This window comes from Procambarus clarkii, chromosome 18, assembly GCF_040958095.1.
Source record: "Procambarus clarkii isolate CNS0578487 chromosome 18, FALCON_Pclarkii_2.0, whole genome shotgun sequence".
Taxonomy (NCBI): domain Eukaryota; kingdom Metazoa; phylum Arthropoda; class Malacostraca; order Decapoda; family Cambaridae; genus Procambarus; species Procambarus clarkii.
In genome coordinates this window covers 13104160-13122793 of record NC_091167.1, presented here as the reverse complement: position 1 = coordinate 13122793, position 18634 = coordinate 13104160, and the positions used below count along the sequence as shown (strand labels likewise).

Here is an 18634-nt window from a genome sequence, read left to right as displayed (position 1 = left end):
ATGCTCTTTGGGCGCACTACAAGCTTAGGTGTACAGTTACGGTGCATAAAACATGTAGATATTTATATATAATATGTGTATGTAGGGTAATAACACTGCAAAAGGTATTGTTGGGGGAGAAAGTTTAGTGCGTGTGACTTTGAAAGAGTGAGGGAGCCGCCAGCCGCCATCTGTGTATAGCGACGACTCTTAGTGCCTGAACTAACTATATCAGCTTAGCTGTACAGTTGTGGTGAACAAAATATACACATACTTATATATAACGTCTGTATATAGTGTAATAACACCACAACTGGTATTGTTGGGGGAGAAAGTTTAGTGCGTGTGTTGAGGGAGTGGCAGCGAGTGGTTGGCTGGTGTGTGGCGGTAACTCCTCGTTGCTTTTCGACTCTCAATACCAACTTAGTGGTTCGGTATGGTGACCAAAACATGCCAATACTTATATATAACCTGTGTATAGAGTGTAATAGCAGCAAAACTATTTGTTTATTGTTTTATAAACATAATAATTGAATCACTAATATGCACATCATACTTTTGAGTATAGCGATTATTAACCACTTTTATTATATAAATATATTACAATACACACTATTGAATAATATTACTGCAAAAAAACTAAGAAAAAATCAATCGGAGACATTGAAACAATTAGGTAATAATATCTTTGTGGCAACTCCCATCTGTCAACGCGGGTGACGCTGACCGGGTCTGACGACCGCTCTGTCAACGCCCACTTTTTGCCAGACTTCCTCGTTCAATTGCGCCCAAAATATGTCACCTACGATTTTTTTTTATTTTTTCCGTGCTCAGGGGACACAAATTAACCCTTAAACTGCGCAACGCGCCTGCAGGCTCACGTCTGGTTTGCGCAACGCGCCTCCGGGTATTTGTATTTTTCACGTTCCATTCAAAACTCCCGCGGCTACATGGGGTTCACATCAGCTTCCTCAGGGCTCTTGTAAACAGACGCCATCTTTAAAAAAAATCGTGGTCCACATTCCCGGGTGTGGGAGCCTCAGTAGTGTGTGAGCAACCAAGGCTGGCGCTCGCAGCATGAGCGCACAGCACTGCTGTTCAGCATGTGACCACAGCATCGCCTAATAATGTCAAAATATATATATATAACTTGTATTATTTAGCTGGTAGAGAATGATTGTGTTATATTAGAGAATGAGTGTGATAATGACTGGGTACAATGTTCAAATATCAGTGATTCAATGCTGTTCACGATGTTCACAGCGCTAGCCACAGCACCACAGCATTATTTCGTTCATCTAGGAATCTTCAAATGATTTCTTAGGTTCCTTTTCAAAATAAACGTGTGGTCAATTATTCATTTACAGGAATTAGTGACCAGGATTGTGATAATAGCAGGATTGTGGTTATAATTAGCGTTGTGCGTAGTATTGTGGAAGGAGGAATTTTGATGAGGGAGGGAGGGCAAGAATTGCGGTAGCCTCATTGTGTGTGTGGCTGCCACTCTTGTTTTGCTCACCATACTAGCTTAGTGGTTCGCTATGGGCAACACATATATACATGGGTATATATAGTGTGTGTATATAGTGTAAGAACAGCAACAGGAGAATGTTGAGAGGAGCTATTTTGGTGAGGGAGGTGACGTAATCGTAGCGTCGTCTGCTGTGTGATTTTTCATGCAGTGTATGGTGGCCACTGTACTGTTTGGACACAATACCGGCTTACTTGCATAGTTCTGGTAAATAAAACATGTAGATAGGTATATAGAACATGTGTAATAAGAACTATAACAATATGATGGGAGGAGCAATGTTGGCGAGTAAGATGTTGGAGTGAGGGAGACTGGCTGGGTGTGGCTGCTCTCACTCGAGGTGTTCTGAATGTGTTCATGGCCAAATGCTCCTATTGGCCCATACGAGGCAGCTGCTATTGGTCCATACGAGGCAGCTGCTAATGGCCCATATGAGGCAACTGCTGTTGGCCCATACGAGGCAGCTGCTGTTGGCCCATACGAGGCAGCTGCTGTTGGCCCATACGAGGCAGCTGCTATTGGCCCATACGAGGCAGCTGCTATTGGCCCATACGAGGCAGCTGCTATTGGCCCATACGAGGCAGCTGCTATTGGCCCATACGCGGCAGCTGCTATTGGCCATACGGGGTAGCTGCTATTGGCCCATACGAGGCAGCTGCTATTGGCCCATACGAGGCAGCTGCTGTTGGCCCATACGAGGCAGCTGCTATTGGCCCATACGAGGCAGCTGCTGTTGGCCCATACGAGGCAGCTGCTGTTGGCCCATACGAGGCAGCTGCTGTTGGCCCACACGCGGCAGCTGCTATTGGCCCACACGCGGCAGCTGCTATTGGCCCATACGAGGTAGCTGCTATTGGCCCATACGAGGCAGCTGCTATTGGCCCATACGAGGCAGCTGCTATTGGCCCATACGAGGCAGCTGCTGTTGGCCCATACGAGGCAGCTGCTGTTGGCCCATACGAGGCAGCTGCTGTTGGCCCATACGAGGCAGCTGCTGTTGGCCCATACGAGGCAGCTGCTGTTGGCCCATACGAGGCAGCTGCTGTTGGCCCATACGAGGCAGCTGCTACTGGCCCATACGAGGTAGCTGCTATTGGCCCATACGAGGCAGCTGATATTGGCCCATACGAGGCTGATATTGGCCCATACGAGGCAGCTGCTATTGGCCCATACGAAGCAGCTGCTACGCAGTGTTCTGAATGTGTTGATGGTGAATGTATATAGTGTGTGACAGTGTATAGTGTGTAAATAGATTGTATATATACACAAATTAGCATGATACATAGTAAATATGTGCTGCATATGTGTACACAAGTTTCATGCACGTAACACAGTGTCTACGGATAGTACGGATGTTGTACTGCGATATTATAGTGTACGTGTTCATTATACATTGGATTGGCACATAAAAACAATGAAAATGTATTTGGAAAGGTGCGCAAAAAATGAACGAAAATATATTCGCGGCAACTCGCGCGCCCCGCCCCGAGCGCCCCACCGCCACCGAGAGCTTACGGCACGGGCGCACGGGGAACGATGACGTCACGCCCCAACTTCCGGACCCCATAGCAGCCAAAGTAAGTACAATTTCGACTTTTTTTTTACATACCCATACTGAGAGAAGAGTTTTTGACACTTTAAAAAGAAAAAAGAATTTTTTCCAGAGAATTTATTTCCTGCGCACTGCGGGGGTGTCACATTTGGAGGCAACGCAGTTAAGGGGTTAACATGTTTAGAAGACGAAAAAAATTTTTTGAATTTTTTTTTTTCTTGCACACAGGGGTGTAAATGTCCATATGACCCCTGAGCAGTGTAAGGGTTAATGGAGCCCTGTTGCTTATGCATCGTTAAACGCCTAGAAAGAGATGTTGCTGTCTTGCCTATATACTGGGTTTTTTGGAGCTTACAGTCCCCAAGTGGGCATTTGAAGGCATAGACGACGTTAGTCTCTTTTAAAGCGTTCTGTTTTGTGTCTGGAGAGTTTCTCATGAGTAGGCTGGCCGTTTTTCTGGTTTTATAGTAAATCGTCAGTTGTATCCTCTGATTTTTGTCTGTAGGGATAACGTTTCTATTAACAATATCTTTCAGGACCCTTTCCTCCGTTTTATGAGCTGTGATTTACTATAAAACCAGAAAAACGGCCAGCCTACTCATGAGAAACTCTCCAGACACAAAACAGAACGCTTTAAAAGAGACTAACGTCGTCTATGCCTTCAAATGCCCACTTGGGGACTGTAAGCTCCAAAAAACCCAGTATATAGGCAAGACAACAACATCTCTTTCTAGGCGTTTAACGATGCATAAGCAACAGGGCTCCATTAAGGAACATATAATCTCTTCCCATAACCAAACCATCGCCAGAGAAATCCTAGTAAACAACACAGAAATCATCGATAGATACAGCGATAGCAGGCGGCTTGACGTTTGCGAGGCACTACACATCAAGAAGTCAACACCAGCAATCAACAGCCAATTATTGCACAACTATATTCTACCCACCTCAAGACTCCGCTCCAATATAGAAGCATCAAGAAATATGGACCAATAGGCTTTCTACAAACACTTCTATTCAATACCCATTGTTTCTGTTCTGTCTTGTGTTGATACTTTTAATACCCTATTAATATCCCCCCTTGTTCTGTCTTGTGTTAATGCCACATCACCCTTCCCACCTCACTCAAATGTAGATATAAAATCAGAGAATACGTAAGTTCTAATCAGTTGTGTATTTGTGAAGTCTTTGAAAATGTAATAAGTTTTACGAAACGCGCCCGTGTCGCGTCAGACTAGAAATAAAAATGAATTTTGGAGAAGTGATTTTTGATTTACCTCCAACAGTGAAGCGAAATGTACGAAAGATTGAGAAAATTCGTGTTAGAATTATTAATCTTACTTTTTCGGTCATATTTAATAATATATGTCTACAGGAAAGACTGCTACCAAAATATACTAATATATATATATATATATATATATATATATATATATATATATATATATATATATATATATATATATATATATATATATATATATATATGCAACTGAAAACTCACACCCCAGAAGTGACTCGAACCCATACTCCCAGGAGCAACGCAACTGGTATGTACAAGACGCCTTAATCCACTTGACCATCACGACCGGACATAATGAGGTGATAGCCGAGGCTATTTGAACCAACCCACCGCCGGCACTCGGATAGTAATCTTGGGCATAGCATTTTACCAAATTACCTCATATTGTCCTGGGGACCATTCAGGCTTGTTCGCATTTGTGTTCCTCACGTGTGCCCCAAAGAATGAGGTGATTTGGTAAAATGCTATGCCCAAGATTACTATCCGAGTGCCGGCGGTGGGGTGGTTCAAATAGCCTCGGCTATCACCTCATTATGTCCAGTCGTGATGGTCAAGTGGATTAAGGCGTCTTGTACATACCAGTTGCGTTGCTCCTGGAAGTATGGGTTCGAGTCACTTCTGGGGTGTGAGTTTTCAGTTGCATATTGTCCTGGGGACCATTCAGGCTTGTTCGCATATACAGTGGTACCTCGCATAACGATTGCCCCAAAAGACGAATATTTTGGGTAACGAACGGCCCGATCGGCGTCAAATCGTCCCTTATGACGAACGCTGGTTTGAGTAACGTCAACCCCACATGGTGGGGTCACGCTGCTTCTTGCACATTCTTAGACGCCTCCGACGATGCACATAAATTATGTTGTTCTTGTTTAAAGATGCTAATGATGCTGGGATATAAAAGGGTGACTACTGAGATGTTGCAAAGCATTGACGTTTTTGTAGGAAAAAAGAAATGAAATGTCTGATATACAACAAATGTCAAAAAGGTTCGTTCGGTGTTCGGCAGGTAGGCTGCTCCATTATAACAATCTTTCTTTGTTTCAAATGTGTTCCATTTGTTTTTTATTTGTCATTTGCGTCTCAATAATGGAGAAGCCTACCTTACATACACTGAATAAACCATTATGACATTTTCCTTTCTTCAAATGTGTTCAATATTTATTTTTCATTTGCCTTATAGCAAAAGGTTCGTTCGGTGGTCGGCAGGTAGGCTGCTCCATGTTTCTTACATACAAAAAACGTAAATAATAAAAAAAATGAAGAATTTTGAAAACCAGTACAAATGTCAAAAAGGTTTGTTCGGTGGTCTACAGGTCGGCTGCTCCATGTTTCTTAAAAAAAAAAAAAAAAACGAAAAATAAAAGAACTGTTGAAACAATTTGAAAAATGGACAAATGTCATAAAGGTTCGTTCAGTGTTTGTCGGGTAGGCTGCTCCATTATTGAGACGTAAGTGACAAATACAAAACAAATGGAACACATTTGAAACAAAGAAAGATTGTCATAATGGAGCAGCCTACCCAACAAAAACTGAACGAACCTTTTGCCATAACGAATATGAAAGACAAGGGCTGCTGGCTGGGTTAGTACTGCGTGAGCAACCATTTGTGGCACACGTGCCTCTGGCTCTCAAACACCTGTCCCACACGGTGTTGAAAGACTGTGCTCAGTCGGTGCAATTCAGACCCTTTTGTTTGAAGAACATAAGGGTCATAACATTGGTGAAGCTAGGCGCAATAAGGGCTTAACACAACGGTCGGATGCCAGTGATACAGCACCTATGAGGATGATACAGCAAGCGTATCCAGGTGTAGCTCTGAGCCCCACCCTTGCCATCTCTAATGTATATAGATGATACATAGATGAATCGTTTTCTGCGTTCAGTGATGATGCATCTGATACAAGTAGCATAGATTAACAGTGTTAGCGGCTTCCATGGTGGTGGTGTTCATTGATATTTTCAAGAATACCTGAATCTTTTCCTGACTGATGGACACTCTTTGAGGCTAGCTGAATCTCTTCCTGACTGATGGACACTCTTTGAGGCTAGCTGAATCTCTTCCTGTGTGGGACCTTACAAAGCGATCTTTTCAAGACTACCTTACAAATTGAGCTTTTCCTATAATCGTTTCAATACTACTTTATGCTTTACAAGCTTGGCTACATACCACCTACAAGTACTAAAGCCAAGGGTGCACGCAAGTGCGTTATTTGCAAGCACACATAACGATGAAACAGGAAGCAAAAATCTATCTGTAGCTGGTGCAAGGAGAGCAAAGTCGCGCTGTGTACCATGGACTACTTCGTTGACTATTATGCACCTCCAAAGTACTGAGTGTGTAATACAGTGTGTTACTGTGTAAATAGTATGTGAAACTGTACATATTGTAATATTAGTGAATTTTTACCACGTAATATTGTGACAATAAACATTTATTGTGGACACATTACTGACACATGTATCACAGTTTCATGGAAAATTATGAACATTCTACTGTATACATATTGTAAAGGTCACAAATATGCATCATATACGATAAATGAAACAAATAAAACCGCATTGGAAATGCATAGAAAAAATATTTGAAAATATATTTGTGGCAACACGCGGTGCTTGAATGGCCTGCGCGACCGTGTCTGGGAGCTTCACACACGGGCGACCAGGCCCTGATGACGTCACAGCGCACCTTGTCCACGCCCTCACAGCCAAAGTAAGTGGAATTTGGTAATTATTTTTACATAGACATGTTCAGGGACGGTAATTTATCATTTTACAAAGAAAAATTTTATTTTGGGGAACATTTGATGTCATGCACTCTGGGGAAATTTCACAATAAACACAGTGCATCACACTGGTTACATGGGGGGACACTCGTTTTGTATGACGTCCGTTTCACATGACGAACATGGAACGGATTAAATTCGTTATGCGAGGTACCACTGTATATATATATATATATATATATATATATATGCGGAAAATCCACAGAGAAATATGAAATGAGGTGAACGTTTCGGCTTTGTTAAAGCCTTTGTCAACACCAGACTGACTGAGGAGAAGGGAGAAGGGGGGAAGATATATAGGCCGACACCTGACCAACCCATCCCAAGGGTTGGTCAGGTGTAATTAACCAAAAACAGGTATAACTTAGCTTAGAATGTTATATAACTTAGCACAATATTCATATATTGTGTGTTCATGAGGCTTTTCTTTAATCTTTCATCCTTATTCTCTGACCGCTTAATCCTCTTTGACCATTCTAAGCTAAGTTATACCTGTTTTTGGTTAATTACACCTGACCAACCCTTGGGATGGGTTGGTCAGGTGTCGGCCTATATATCTTCCCCCCTTCTCCCTTCTCCTCAGTCAGTCTGGTGTTGACAAAGGCTTTAACAAAGCCGAAACGTTCACCTCATTTCATATTTCTCTGTGGATTTTCCGCATAAAATGATCAGTGTTTTGTGATCGTCAATTGCATATATATATATATATATATATATATATATATATATATATATATATATATATATATATGTCGTACCTAGTAGCCAGAACGCATTTCTCAGCCTACTATGCAAGGCCCGATTTGCCTAATGAGCCAAGTTTTCATGAATTAATTGTTTTTCGACTACCTAACCTACCTAATCTAACCTAACCTAACTTTTTCGGCTACCTAACCTAACCTAGCCTATAGAGATAGGTTAGGTTAGGTTAGGTAGGGTAGGTTAGGTTCGGTCATATATCTACGTTAATTTTAACTCCAATAAAAAAAAATTGACCTCATACATAATGAAATGGGTAGCTTTATCATTTCATAAGAAAAAAATTAGAGAAAATATATTAATTCAGGAAAACTTGGCTTATTAGGCAAATCGGGCCTTGCATAGTAGGCCGAATACGACGTTCTGGCTACTAGGTACAACATATATATATATATATATATATATATATATATATATATATATATATATATATATATATATATATATATACACATGTAATATATATAATATATATAATTATTTATAAGAAAATAATAATGGGAATCATGGTGCTGTTGGTAGTGCATATGCCTCAGCAGTTTAGGGAAGCGAGTAGGATCTAGTTGTAGGATTTCAATATTTTATGTTTTTTAATTAATATGCTTTTTTAATGTTTTATTTGATCAGGAAAGTGGAAATGATGCCTATGAAAGGTGTAGATGAGGGAACTCATACAGGTAAAGGTCCTGTAGATGAGAGTAATGAAGAAGCATCCATTTCTGCCAAGGTCTGTAATATAATGGTGTTGTAGATGAATTATTTTTACACAATTCCAATTCTGTAGGAATTAACTTATAACAAAGAAACTTGTAATTTTTATTATTTATCTGCTTGATACCTGCTTGATGGGGTTCTGGGAGTTCTTCTACTCCCCTAGCCCAGCCTGAGGCCAGGCTTGACTTGTGAGAGTTTGGTCCACCAGGCTGTTGCTTGGAGCGGCCCGCAGGCCCACATACCCACCACAGCCCGGTTGGTCCGGCACTCCTTGAAAAAAAAAAACTAGTTTTCTCTTGAAGATGTCCACAGTTGTTCCGGCAATATTTCTGATGTTCACTGGTGGGAATTTGAACAACCGCGAACCTCTGATGTTTATACAGTGTTCTCTGATTGTGCCTATGGCACCCCTGCTCTTCACTAGTTCTATTCTGCATTTTCTTCCATATCGTTCACTCCAGTACATTGTTATTCTACTGTGCAGATTTGGGACCTGTCCATCCAGTATTTTCCACGTGTATATTATTTGGTATCTCTCTTGTCTCTTTTCTAGTGAGTACATTTGGAGAGCTTTGAGACGATCCCAATAATTTAGGTGCTTTATCTCATCTATGCGTGCCGTATATGTTCTCTGTATTCCCTCTATTTCAGCAATCTCTCCTACTCTGAAGGGGAAGGTGATTACTGAGCAGTACTCAAGATGGGACAACACCAGTGATTTGAAGAGTACAACCGTTGTGATGGGATCCCTGGACTTGAAGGTTCTCATAATCCACCCTATCATTTTTCTAGCTGACGCAATACTTGCTTTGTTATGCTCCCTAAACATTAGGTTGTCGTACATCATTATTCCCAAATCCTTGACATGCTGTTTTCCTACAATGGGCAGATTCGATTGTGTTTTGTACCCTGTATTGTGTTTCTGATCCTCATTTTTGCCGTATCCGAGTAATTGGAATTTATCACCGTTAAACATCATGTTATTTTCTGCTGTCTAATCGAAAACTTTGTTAATGTCTGTCTGTAGTTTTTTAATGTCTTTAGCAGAGGTAATTTTCATGCTGATTTTTGTATCATCTGCAAAGGATGACACAAAGTTGTGACTTGTATTTTTGTCTATATCTGATATGAGAATAAGGAACAGCAGTAGTGCAAGGACAGTTTCTGAGGTACAGAGCTTTTAACTGCGCTCGGACTCAATTTTACTTGATTGACTGTTACTCTGTGTTTTGTTCGACAGGAAATTGAGTATCCAGCGTCCTACTTTACCAGTTATACCCATTGACCTCATTTTGTGTGCAATCACTCTATGGTCACATTTGTCGAATGCCTTTGCAAAATCTGTGTATACAACATCTGTGTTCTGTTTTTCTTCTAATGCCTCGGTGATTTTGTCATAATGGTCAAGTAGCTGTGAGAGGCATGATCTTCCTGCTCTAAATCCATGTTGGCCTGGATTGTATAGGTCATTGGTTTTCATGAATCTAGTGACCTGACTCCTGATCACACACTAATACTTTTATTATGTGGGACGTTAGTGCAACTGGTCTATAATTCTTTGCCAATGCTTTGCTCCCTCCCTTGTGTAGAGGGGCTATGTCTACTGCTTTCAGTGCATCTGGTATCACCCCCGTGTCCAAACTCTTCCTCCACACTGTACTGAGTGCCTGTGCTACTGGCATTTTGCATTGCTTTATAATATTGAATTCCATGAGTCTGTACCTGGGGCTGAGTGCATGGGCATATTGTCAGTTTCTCTTTCAAAATCTGCTATGCTCGTGTTGATATCAATTATATTTACAGGTGTTTGGATATCACTCATAAAGAAATTGTCTGAATCTTCCACTTGCATGCTGTGTATCGGAGTGCTAAACATGTCCTCATACTGCTTTTTTAGCATTTCACTAATTTCTTCGTCATCCTCCGTGTATGAACCTTCACTAATACGAATAGGTCCAATACTGGCAGTGGTTTTCGCTTTTGATATAGCATATGTGAAGAAATATTTTGGGTTTCTCTTTATTTCTTGAATTGCTTTCTGTTCTAGTTGCCTTTCTTCAGTCCGATGGGAATGCTTCAGCCTCTGTTCGATTTCTTCACTCTCCGTTTCAATTATTTCTTCTTTGTATGGAGAGTCGTGTCTGCTTAAGCATTTCCGTTAATTTCTTCTTCTTAAAAAGGAATTAAATTATTTGGATTAAATTAAATCAATAATTTAAAAATTGAAATGTTTTATTGGTAGATTCAAACTACCATAATTAATAATTTACTATAGTCAATGAGATGGATGGCTTCAAATCAGAGTAATACATTCTGAGACTGATAATGACAATGTCTACATGATGTTGTTGTTGTTGTCACAGCATATCAACAACAAAAACAGGTACAACAGGGTTCACAACAACACACATAACAGAATCCATTACAACAACAACATGTACAACACTACCACCTACAACAACCACACCACCAACCACATCCAAAACACTACCAAATACAACAACCACACTATCAACCACATTGTCAACCTCCACTATATCAGGGTCCTCCCATCATTAGTCCCTCACCAGGTGTGTCCCCCTTTCCACTGGTTTCTCCCCATCCCATTTCAAACCCCAGCCCTCCCTTCAGCCCTTCCAGCCTGTGGAAGATACTGGAGGGCTAGGTACCAAATCTGCACAGTAAAATAACAACGTACTGGAGTGAACGATATGGAAGAAAATGTAGAATAGAACCAGTGAAGAGCAGAGGTGCCATAGGCACAATCAAAGAACACAGTATAAATATCAGAGGTCCACGGTTGTTCAACACCCTCCCAGCGAGCATAAGAAATATTGCCGGAACAATCGTGGACATCCTCAAGAGGAAACTAGATTGTTTCCTCCAAGGAGTGCCAGACCAACCGGGCTGTGGTGGGTATGTGGGCCTGCGGGCAGCTCCAAGCAACAGCCTAGTGGACCAAACTCTCACAAGTCAAGCTTGGCCTCGGGCCGGGCTTGGGGAGTAGAACAACTCCCAGAACCCCATCAACCAGGTACCAACCTAACCCACAATCCTTGACTCCCCAACCCTTCAAAGTTCCTTTCCCCATGTAATCCTCCCACCCCTTTTCCCCCGTTAAGACATCCCCTTACACTTCCAGCATTTCATACATACAGTATCGAGACTCATGGCATCACTCCCAAAGTTGACCTTGCCTAGGTTGATTTGTTCCGAGCTCCCATCGAACAAGGTGTAACATAACAGTTGTGTGGAGAACTGGTTGTGGAAGATGGATTCTGTGCTATCTGTAGCCCCTGATGATACAAAGATTAGTCTGGCCACTTTCTGTGGATTGCGACGGGCTACTTAGGAAGTCTGAGTAATTCAGATACCTTTGCAGTTGATACAAAAATCAGCATGAAAATTACCTCTGCTGAAGACATTGAAAAACTACAAACAGACATTAAGAAAGTTTTCGATTGGGCAGCAGAAAATAACATGTTTAACGGTGATAAATTCCAATTACTCGGATACAGCAAAAATGAGGATCAGAAACATAATACAGGGTACAAAATGCAATCGAATCTGCCCATAGTAGGAAAACAGCATGTCAAGGATTTGGGAATAATGATGTCCGACAACCTAACGTTTTGGGATCATAACCAAGCAAGTATTGTGTCAGCCAGAAAAATGATAGCATGGATTACGAGAACATTCAAGTCCAGAGATCCCATCACAATGGTTGTACTCTTCGAATCACTTGTGTTGTCCCATCTTGAGTACTACTCAGTACTCACTTCCCCCTTCAGAGCAGGAGAGATTGCTGAAATTGAGGGAATACAGAGAACATATAAAGATAAAGCACCTAAATATAAGATAGAGCACCTAAATTATTGGGATCATCTCAAAGCTCTCCAAATGTACTCGCTAGAAAGGAGGCGAGAGAGATACCAAATAATGTATACATGGAAAATACTGGAGGGACAGGTCCCAAATCTGCACAGTAGAATAACAACATACTGGAGTAAACGATATGAAAGAAAATGCAGAATAGAACCAGTGAAGAGCAGAGGTGCCATAGGCACAATCAGAGAACACTGTATAAACATCAGAGGTCCGCAGTTGTTCAATGTCCTAACAGCGAGCATCAGAAATGTTGTCAACAACCCTGGACCTCTTCAAGAGAAAACTAGATTGTTTTCTTCAAGGAGTGCCGGACCAACCGGGCTCTGATGTTTATATGGACCTGCGGGCCGCTCCAAGCAACAGCCTGGTGGACCAAACTCTCGCGAGTCAAGCCTGGCCCTGGGGCAGGGTTGGGGAGTAGAAGAACTCCCAGAACCCTACCAAGCAGGTACCTGGTGACGTGGCCACAGTTTATTCAGGCCATCAAGGAGTGTTACAAGGAAAAAATTACTAAAAAGGAGGCTCGCTGCTACCTAACGTTGCATAAGAGGGATAACAGCATTACATTAAAAGATTTTTGCCCCTTTTCTGCGGGGAGCCCCGTCGGCTCCCCGGAGCTTTACCGGCTGATATGCTAATGTCAGACTTTGGCATCAGTCATGTGTATGGAGTTCTAGGGTCTACCGGGGACCACGGTCAGAACCTGGCCCCCTCAGAGAGGCAAGGGGAGCAATGGCCTATAGAAACCCCCGTGTGGTTGGAAGCATTCTGTCTGCCATCGACCGGGTCAAGCATCTAGAAAGGTAAGTATTCCAAAGCAAACCCCTATTCTGGTGAAAATTGCTACCTAAAGCCGAACTAGTGGATAGAACTCTTCAACAGAAAACAAGGAAACTAGTATGACGTCATACGTCACCGCGCCGCTGTCTGCGCAGCTCCCCCCCTCCCCGGGAGGGGGAAGGGGGAGCCCCAGACCTCCCACGCCGGCTATCCACCCATCAGTTCTTTGGCTGATGCTATAGGCAACGGTTATGTGCTCCGGCTCCAGTGGTTGTTTCAGCACTGTACCTAGAGTGTGGTGTCTGTTTTCTAGGTGGTGCGTGAGCCGGGAGTGATTCTCCAGTACTCGGGCTGCATGCGCCTAGGGTTCCCTTCCCTAGGTGCCCTGTAAGTACTGCCCTTGGGGCTTGGGGCCATCTTCCACAAGTTCCTTGGGTCCTGCCCCTGTTTGGCCGTTTACTGCTTGGTTTTCGGCCGCTCTTTGTGTGCTCTGATGTTCTGTCTCCCTTGTTTGCCTTAGAGTAAGGGGCAGTTTTTGCACTGGTGGGGCGCAGGGTACTGTGCAGCTTGTCTTTACCAATCATGGCGGCCGGCTCTGTTCCATTTGGGTACGCTGTCCTCTTGCGGGGTTTTCTTTTTCTTTTTGTTTATCTACCTGGTGGGGGGGGGTCTGCCTTTGTTCTTGCCCCTTGTGTCCCTTGTTCTGAGTAATTCTGGTGGTACCCCCTGCTAGGTCCCCGTGAGTGTACACGTCCCGGGGGTTCAGCTCTTAGAAAGTTGTTTGGTAGGTTTGGGTGCCGGTTAGCAGTACCCTGCCTGGGATTACCCGAGAGCAAGTCCTCTTATAGTAAATGCTCGGGACCCTGGGAAACCCCTGGGGGCGCGCGGGTCCGATGGATGTGACCCCCAGAGTCCCCCCCTCGCTTCCAGTGAGTTTGAGGGTTGCTCTCACCCTTTGTCTCTGGGTGACTCTCTGTTTTGCCTCCGTCTGCTGTCTGTTAGGTCGGTGACACCTTCGACCCAGAGTCCTGCGAGTTTGGTTGCTCGTTGGGGCTCGGTTACCCTGTTGTGCTAACAAAGCGGGTGCGGGCAGCAGCGTTGCACTTGAGCCTTGGTGGTGGCAACGTTCTCGTGGTTTCCTGCCCGGGAGCCCCGGGGCTGCCCCGTTGTAGTTCGTTTTGGGACTTGGGGGTGTTGGTTGCTTCGGTTCCTTCCATGCCCCCTTGTCTTTTCCCTGGATCACCCTTCCTGCCTGCATCCAGTTCCTTACCGTCTGTAGGTTCGGGGCGGAGTTTTTGATGGTGTTGAGATTCGGGCAGTCTCGGGGAATTCCCCTTCCGGGGTAGTGACGGGGGCATTTGAGCCTGTTCCTCCAGCCGTGTTGTATGAGTCTGCCAGTGGGCTCCTTTCCGTAGTGTTTTCACGGCTGCCCCGGTTTTCTGGTACGGCCGGGGCTTTGGGGGAACGGCTCGGCCCCGGGGCCTGTCGTGTAGGTTCCCGGGGCTGGGGAGGGGCTGACTTGGGGGGCCTTGGCCCCGTTGGTCCCCGTGGGGGTTTTTATCCCCCTCCAGGCGGGGCTTGTGGTTACGCGGAGTGGGGTCTTTCCTCCCCACTCGCCGTACGTGCTGTTGGGCGTCGGCCCCTCCCCTGGCTCGGTTCCTTGGCCTTTGAGTCGGTTGGTTCCGTCCTGTGGGTGGATGTTTCCTCCCACCCCATTTTGGGATGGTGTTTTCGTCATGTTTCCCTGTTCGGTGGGGTTCTGCGTGACTTCTGATCTCGGGTGCGCCTGCGCCTTCGTGTGCCTTCGGGACTAGTGTTGGCTTCTGTGTTCTCGAGGGTACGGGAAGGTTTTTCGCTACTTCCCGCATTATTGGAACGTCTGTCGGCTCCTCGTACTTGACGCCCTGTTGGGCTACTTGTCGCCCTGTTGGGCTACTTGTCGCCCTGTTGGGCTACTTGTCGCCCTGTTGGGCTACTTGTCGCCCTGTTGGGCTACTTGTCGCCCTGTTGGGCTACTTGTCGCCCTGTTGGGCTACTTGTCGCCCTGTTGGGCTACTTGTCGCCCTGTTGGGCTACTTGTCGCCCTGTTGGGCTACTTGTCGCCCAGTTGGGCTACTTGTCGCCCTGTTGGGCTACTTGTCGCCCTGTTGGGCTACTTGTCGCCCTGTTGGGCTACTTGTCGCCCTGTTGGGCTACTTGTCGCCCTGTTGGGCTACTTGTCGCCCTGTTGGGCTACTTGTCGCCCTGTTGGGCTACTTGTCGCCCTGTTGGGCTACTTGTCGCCCTGTTGGGCTACTTGTCGCCCTGTTGGGCTACTTGTCGCCCTGTTGGGCTACTTGTCGCCCTGTTGGGCTACTTGTCGCCCTGTTGGGCTACTTGTCGCCCTGTTGGGCTACTTGTCGCCCTGTTGGGCTCCTTGTCGCCCTGTTGGGCTCCTTGTCGCCCTGTTGGGCTCCTTGTCGCCCTGTTGGGCTCCTTGTCGCCCTGTTGGGCTCCTTGTCGCGCTGTCGGGCTCCTTGTCGCCCTGTCGGGCTCCTTGTCGCCCTGTCGGGCTCCTTGTCGCCCTGTTGGGCTCCTTGTCGCCCTGTTGGGCTCCTTGTCACCCTGTCGGGCTTATTGTCGTTCGGTTGGGTTCCTTTTTGGGCTCTTTGCTTCTTTGGCCGGTTTTATTGTTCCTGCTTCCTCTTTTGGCTACTTTCCTCTTGCAGTAGTCCTGGCTGGCGCCTTCCCGCAGAGTGGGTGTGCGGTTCGGCCTGCATGTTATGCGCATGCGCCGTGGAGTTTGTTTTGGTCTGGGCGGTGTTTCAGTGGTGGTGTTTTGCGCCTTTTTTGCGACAGTGCTTCGCCTCTCGTTCTTCTCCCTGGCTGCGGTATGTGCCCCTTCGCGCCGGGGGTGTCCTGGTTCCCAGTTGTGGGGAGGACACCGCGGTTTTCCCTGTGTCATGGGTGTGGACTGCCTCCTTCGCCTCTCCCTGCTCTCCTGCGGGTCCGGCAGGGTCCGGCTCTGGCGTCTTCACCTGGTGGTGCTCCCAGGTTCTTCTGGGCACGGTTGAGTCGTGTCAAGTTCGTGCCACCGTTCGCCAGGTGAGTTTCTGCGGTCTGGCGTCTTTTTGGCCGGGCACTGGTTGCGGAGTTGTTTATATACCTGTCTTTATTTAGGTATATTTTTGTACGACTGAGACCGTTCGCACACCAGTGACTGTCCCTTTTTCAACCCTTCCTGTCCCCCTCATGTGCATGTCCAACCCATGCTGGAGTCATTCAGGGGACCCTCCTTTTTTAATGTGAGGTGTGGGGGTTGTAGGGTTGGTTCTGTACTCATCTGGTAAGGCTTCTGGCTGTGCTTGCAGGATTTGAGCTCTGGCTCTTGGGTCCCGCCTATCTGGTAGAACTTGCGGGATGGTACCAGTGGAGTGCAGGGGTGCTATTGGCACATTTGGGGAACACTGTATTACCATCAGAGGTCTGTGCTTGTTACACGACCTACTTGCGAGCATAAGCCTTCTTGCTGGTTCGTCCGTGGACTTCCAGGGCGCACTGGCCTGTTTTCGTATGGCAGTTCCGGCCCGTCCTGGTTGTGGTGGTATGTGGGCCGGTGGACTGCTCCTAGCAGCTGCCTGGTGGGCCACCCTCTGGCCAGTCTGGCCTGACCTTGGGCCGGGCTTGAGGTGTAACAGAGCTCCCAGTACCTCATCCAGCAGGTATCGAGCGGGGTTTCTCCGCCGTTGGTCGCCTGGTGCAGGTTTCTGGGCCTGCGGGGTTTTGTCGTGTCTCCGTTAGCCCTGTCTGGGGTCTGCCTGCTCCGTTCTCTGCCTTTGCAGAAGGGAGTGTCTATTTCCATGTTGCATGTTGCAGTGGTGCCTGTTGCTGCTGCTGCACGTGTGCATTGGTACCGTGTTTCACGGTGGCGTGTCCTTGTTCCTGTGTCCGGTTGTGGAGTGGCACTTTGCTGCCGTTTTGTGCCTGGGGATTGCGTGGGTTTTTTTCTGTCCCTGCCTGCTTGTCCACCCCTGGTTGTTATCCTGGGGTTTTTGTGCTTCTGCTCTTTCTTCCTGCCTCCTCTGCAGCAGGGGTGTTCTGCGTGTGTTCTTAGGCGTTTGTCGGCCTGTGTCCTGTGATGTGCTTCTTTGTCTCGGTCTATTGCAGTTGTTCGTACCCCTTGGTTCGGGTACTGTTCTGGCGGCGACCCTTCCGCCTTCTTTGGTTTCCTAGCTTGCCCTGCCGTTTTTTTTTGGGGGGGGGGGGTCTTGCGATGTCTCGCGTCGGACCCGTCGTTTCTGAACTCCTGGCGGGCTTGCATGCTTTGGTTAGTTTTTTCTGTTCGGCAGACGTTCCATCTCCTTGTGCCGCCTGGGTTTCGGTGGTCGCGCCCGAGATCTTCCCGCGGCTCCGCCTTTTCCTGGGCTCGGAGGGGCCTTGTCGGGGCTGCTTATGTTCTGCCTCGCGGTCTCGCCTCCGGTTGGTGGTCGGGTGGCTTTGTGGTAGGTGTCCCACCTGCGTGCTTCTCTTGGCGGCAGTATGGGGTATTTTGGCGGTCCTTCCTTTTCCTGTCCCTTCTTAGGTGGTTACTCTTGTTAGCTTGGTTTACTCTTGTTAGCTTGGTTTACTCTTGGCTTGGTTTTCTGTTGGGGGTTGGGGGCCGTCGTCTTGCCACATACTAGCTGTCGCCTCTTTTTGTGCGGCGCGGGCGGAGCCGCTTCAGCTTGCTTTCGGTCTTGGTGTTGCTTCTGCACCGTTAGTCAGCTGTCTTGTGCGTCGTTTTCACCTCCGGCCTGTTCGTGCGCCGCTTGCACCATCCTGGTCTTTGGTCAGCGTGCTCTGTCTTCTCCTCGGTTGGTAGTGCCCCTTCGGTTCCGGTGTGTTTTTTCGTCGGCCCTTTCCTTTTGGCCTTTGCCTCTGGGGGTCGAGTCGCTGAGTTTTCTTGCTCCTTCGGTTTTAGCGTTTTGGTTGTTCGGTGGCAGCAGTCTCCATCTTTTCTGGCGCGGGGTGGGGCTGCTGTGTTCTGGAGGGGTCCAGGGTTGTTGGTGCTTCGTTGGTCGGGCCGGGGGTGTGTCGTTTTTTGTGTTCAGTGGCGGCCCTCCGGTGTTTTTGCGTGCCACGGCGTTTGGGTCTGGAGCGCGTTTTGCGTTGATCCGGTTCTGTTCTTCCCGGTTCGCGGGTGTTAGTGTCCCGGGTGGTCAGCCGTGTTCTTGCGCCTATGCTGCCTGTGTTCTTCCCTCATGCCTGTGGCGTTCGTGGCTTCGCTGCTCTCGCTGCCGTCTGGGCGACGTGGCCTTGCGGTCTTTTGGGCCTTGCTGCTCGTTGTTCTCGTGTTGTTCCCGGGACTTTTCGGGGCTGTGGCGCCT

The 18634-nt window shown here is 46.5% G+C and overlaps 1 protein-coding gene across 10 annotated transcripts in view; it reads left to right on the top strand.

Moving 5' to 3' along the window:
• LOC123750762 (uncharacterized) overlaps positions 1 to 18634 on the top strand; it is a 387264-nt gene that overhangs the window by 97476 nt on the left and 271154 nt on the right. For all 10 annotated transcript variants that reach the window (XM_069326267.1, XM_069326271.1, XM_069326268.1 and 7 more), the window contains one exon: positions 8535 to 8634. In XM_069326267.1, the coding sequence (XP_069182368.1) occupies positions 8535 to 8634 (100 nt within the window). The remainder of the gene's footprint in view (positions 1 to 8534; positions 8635 to 18634) is intronic.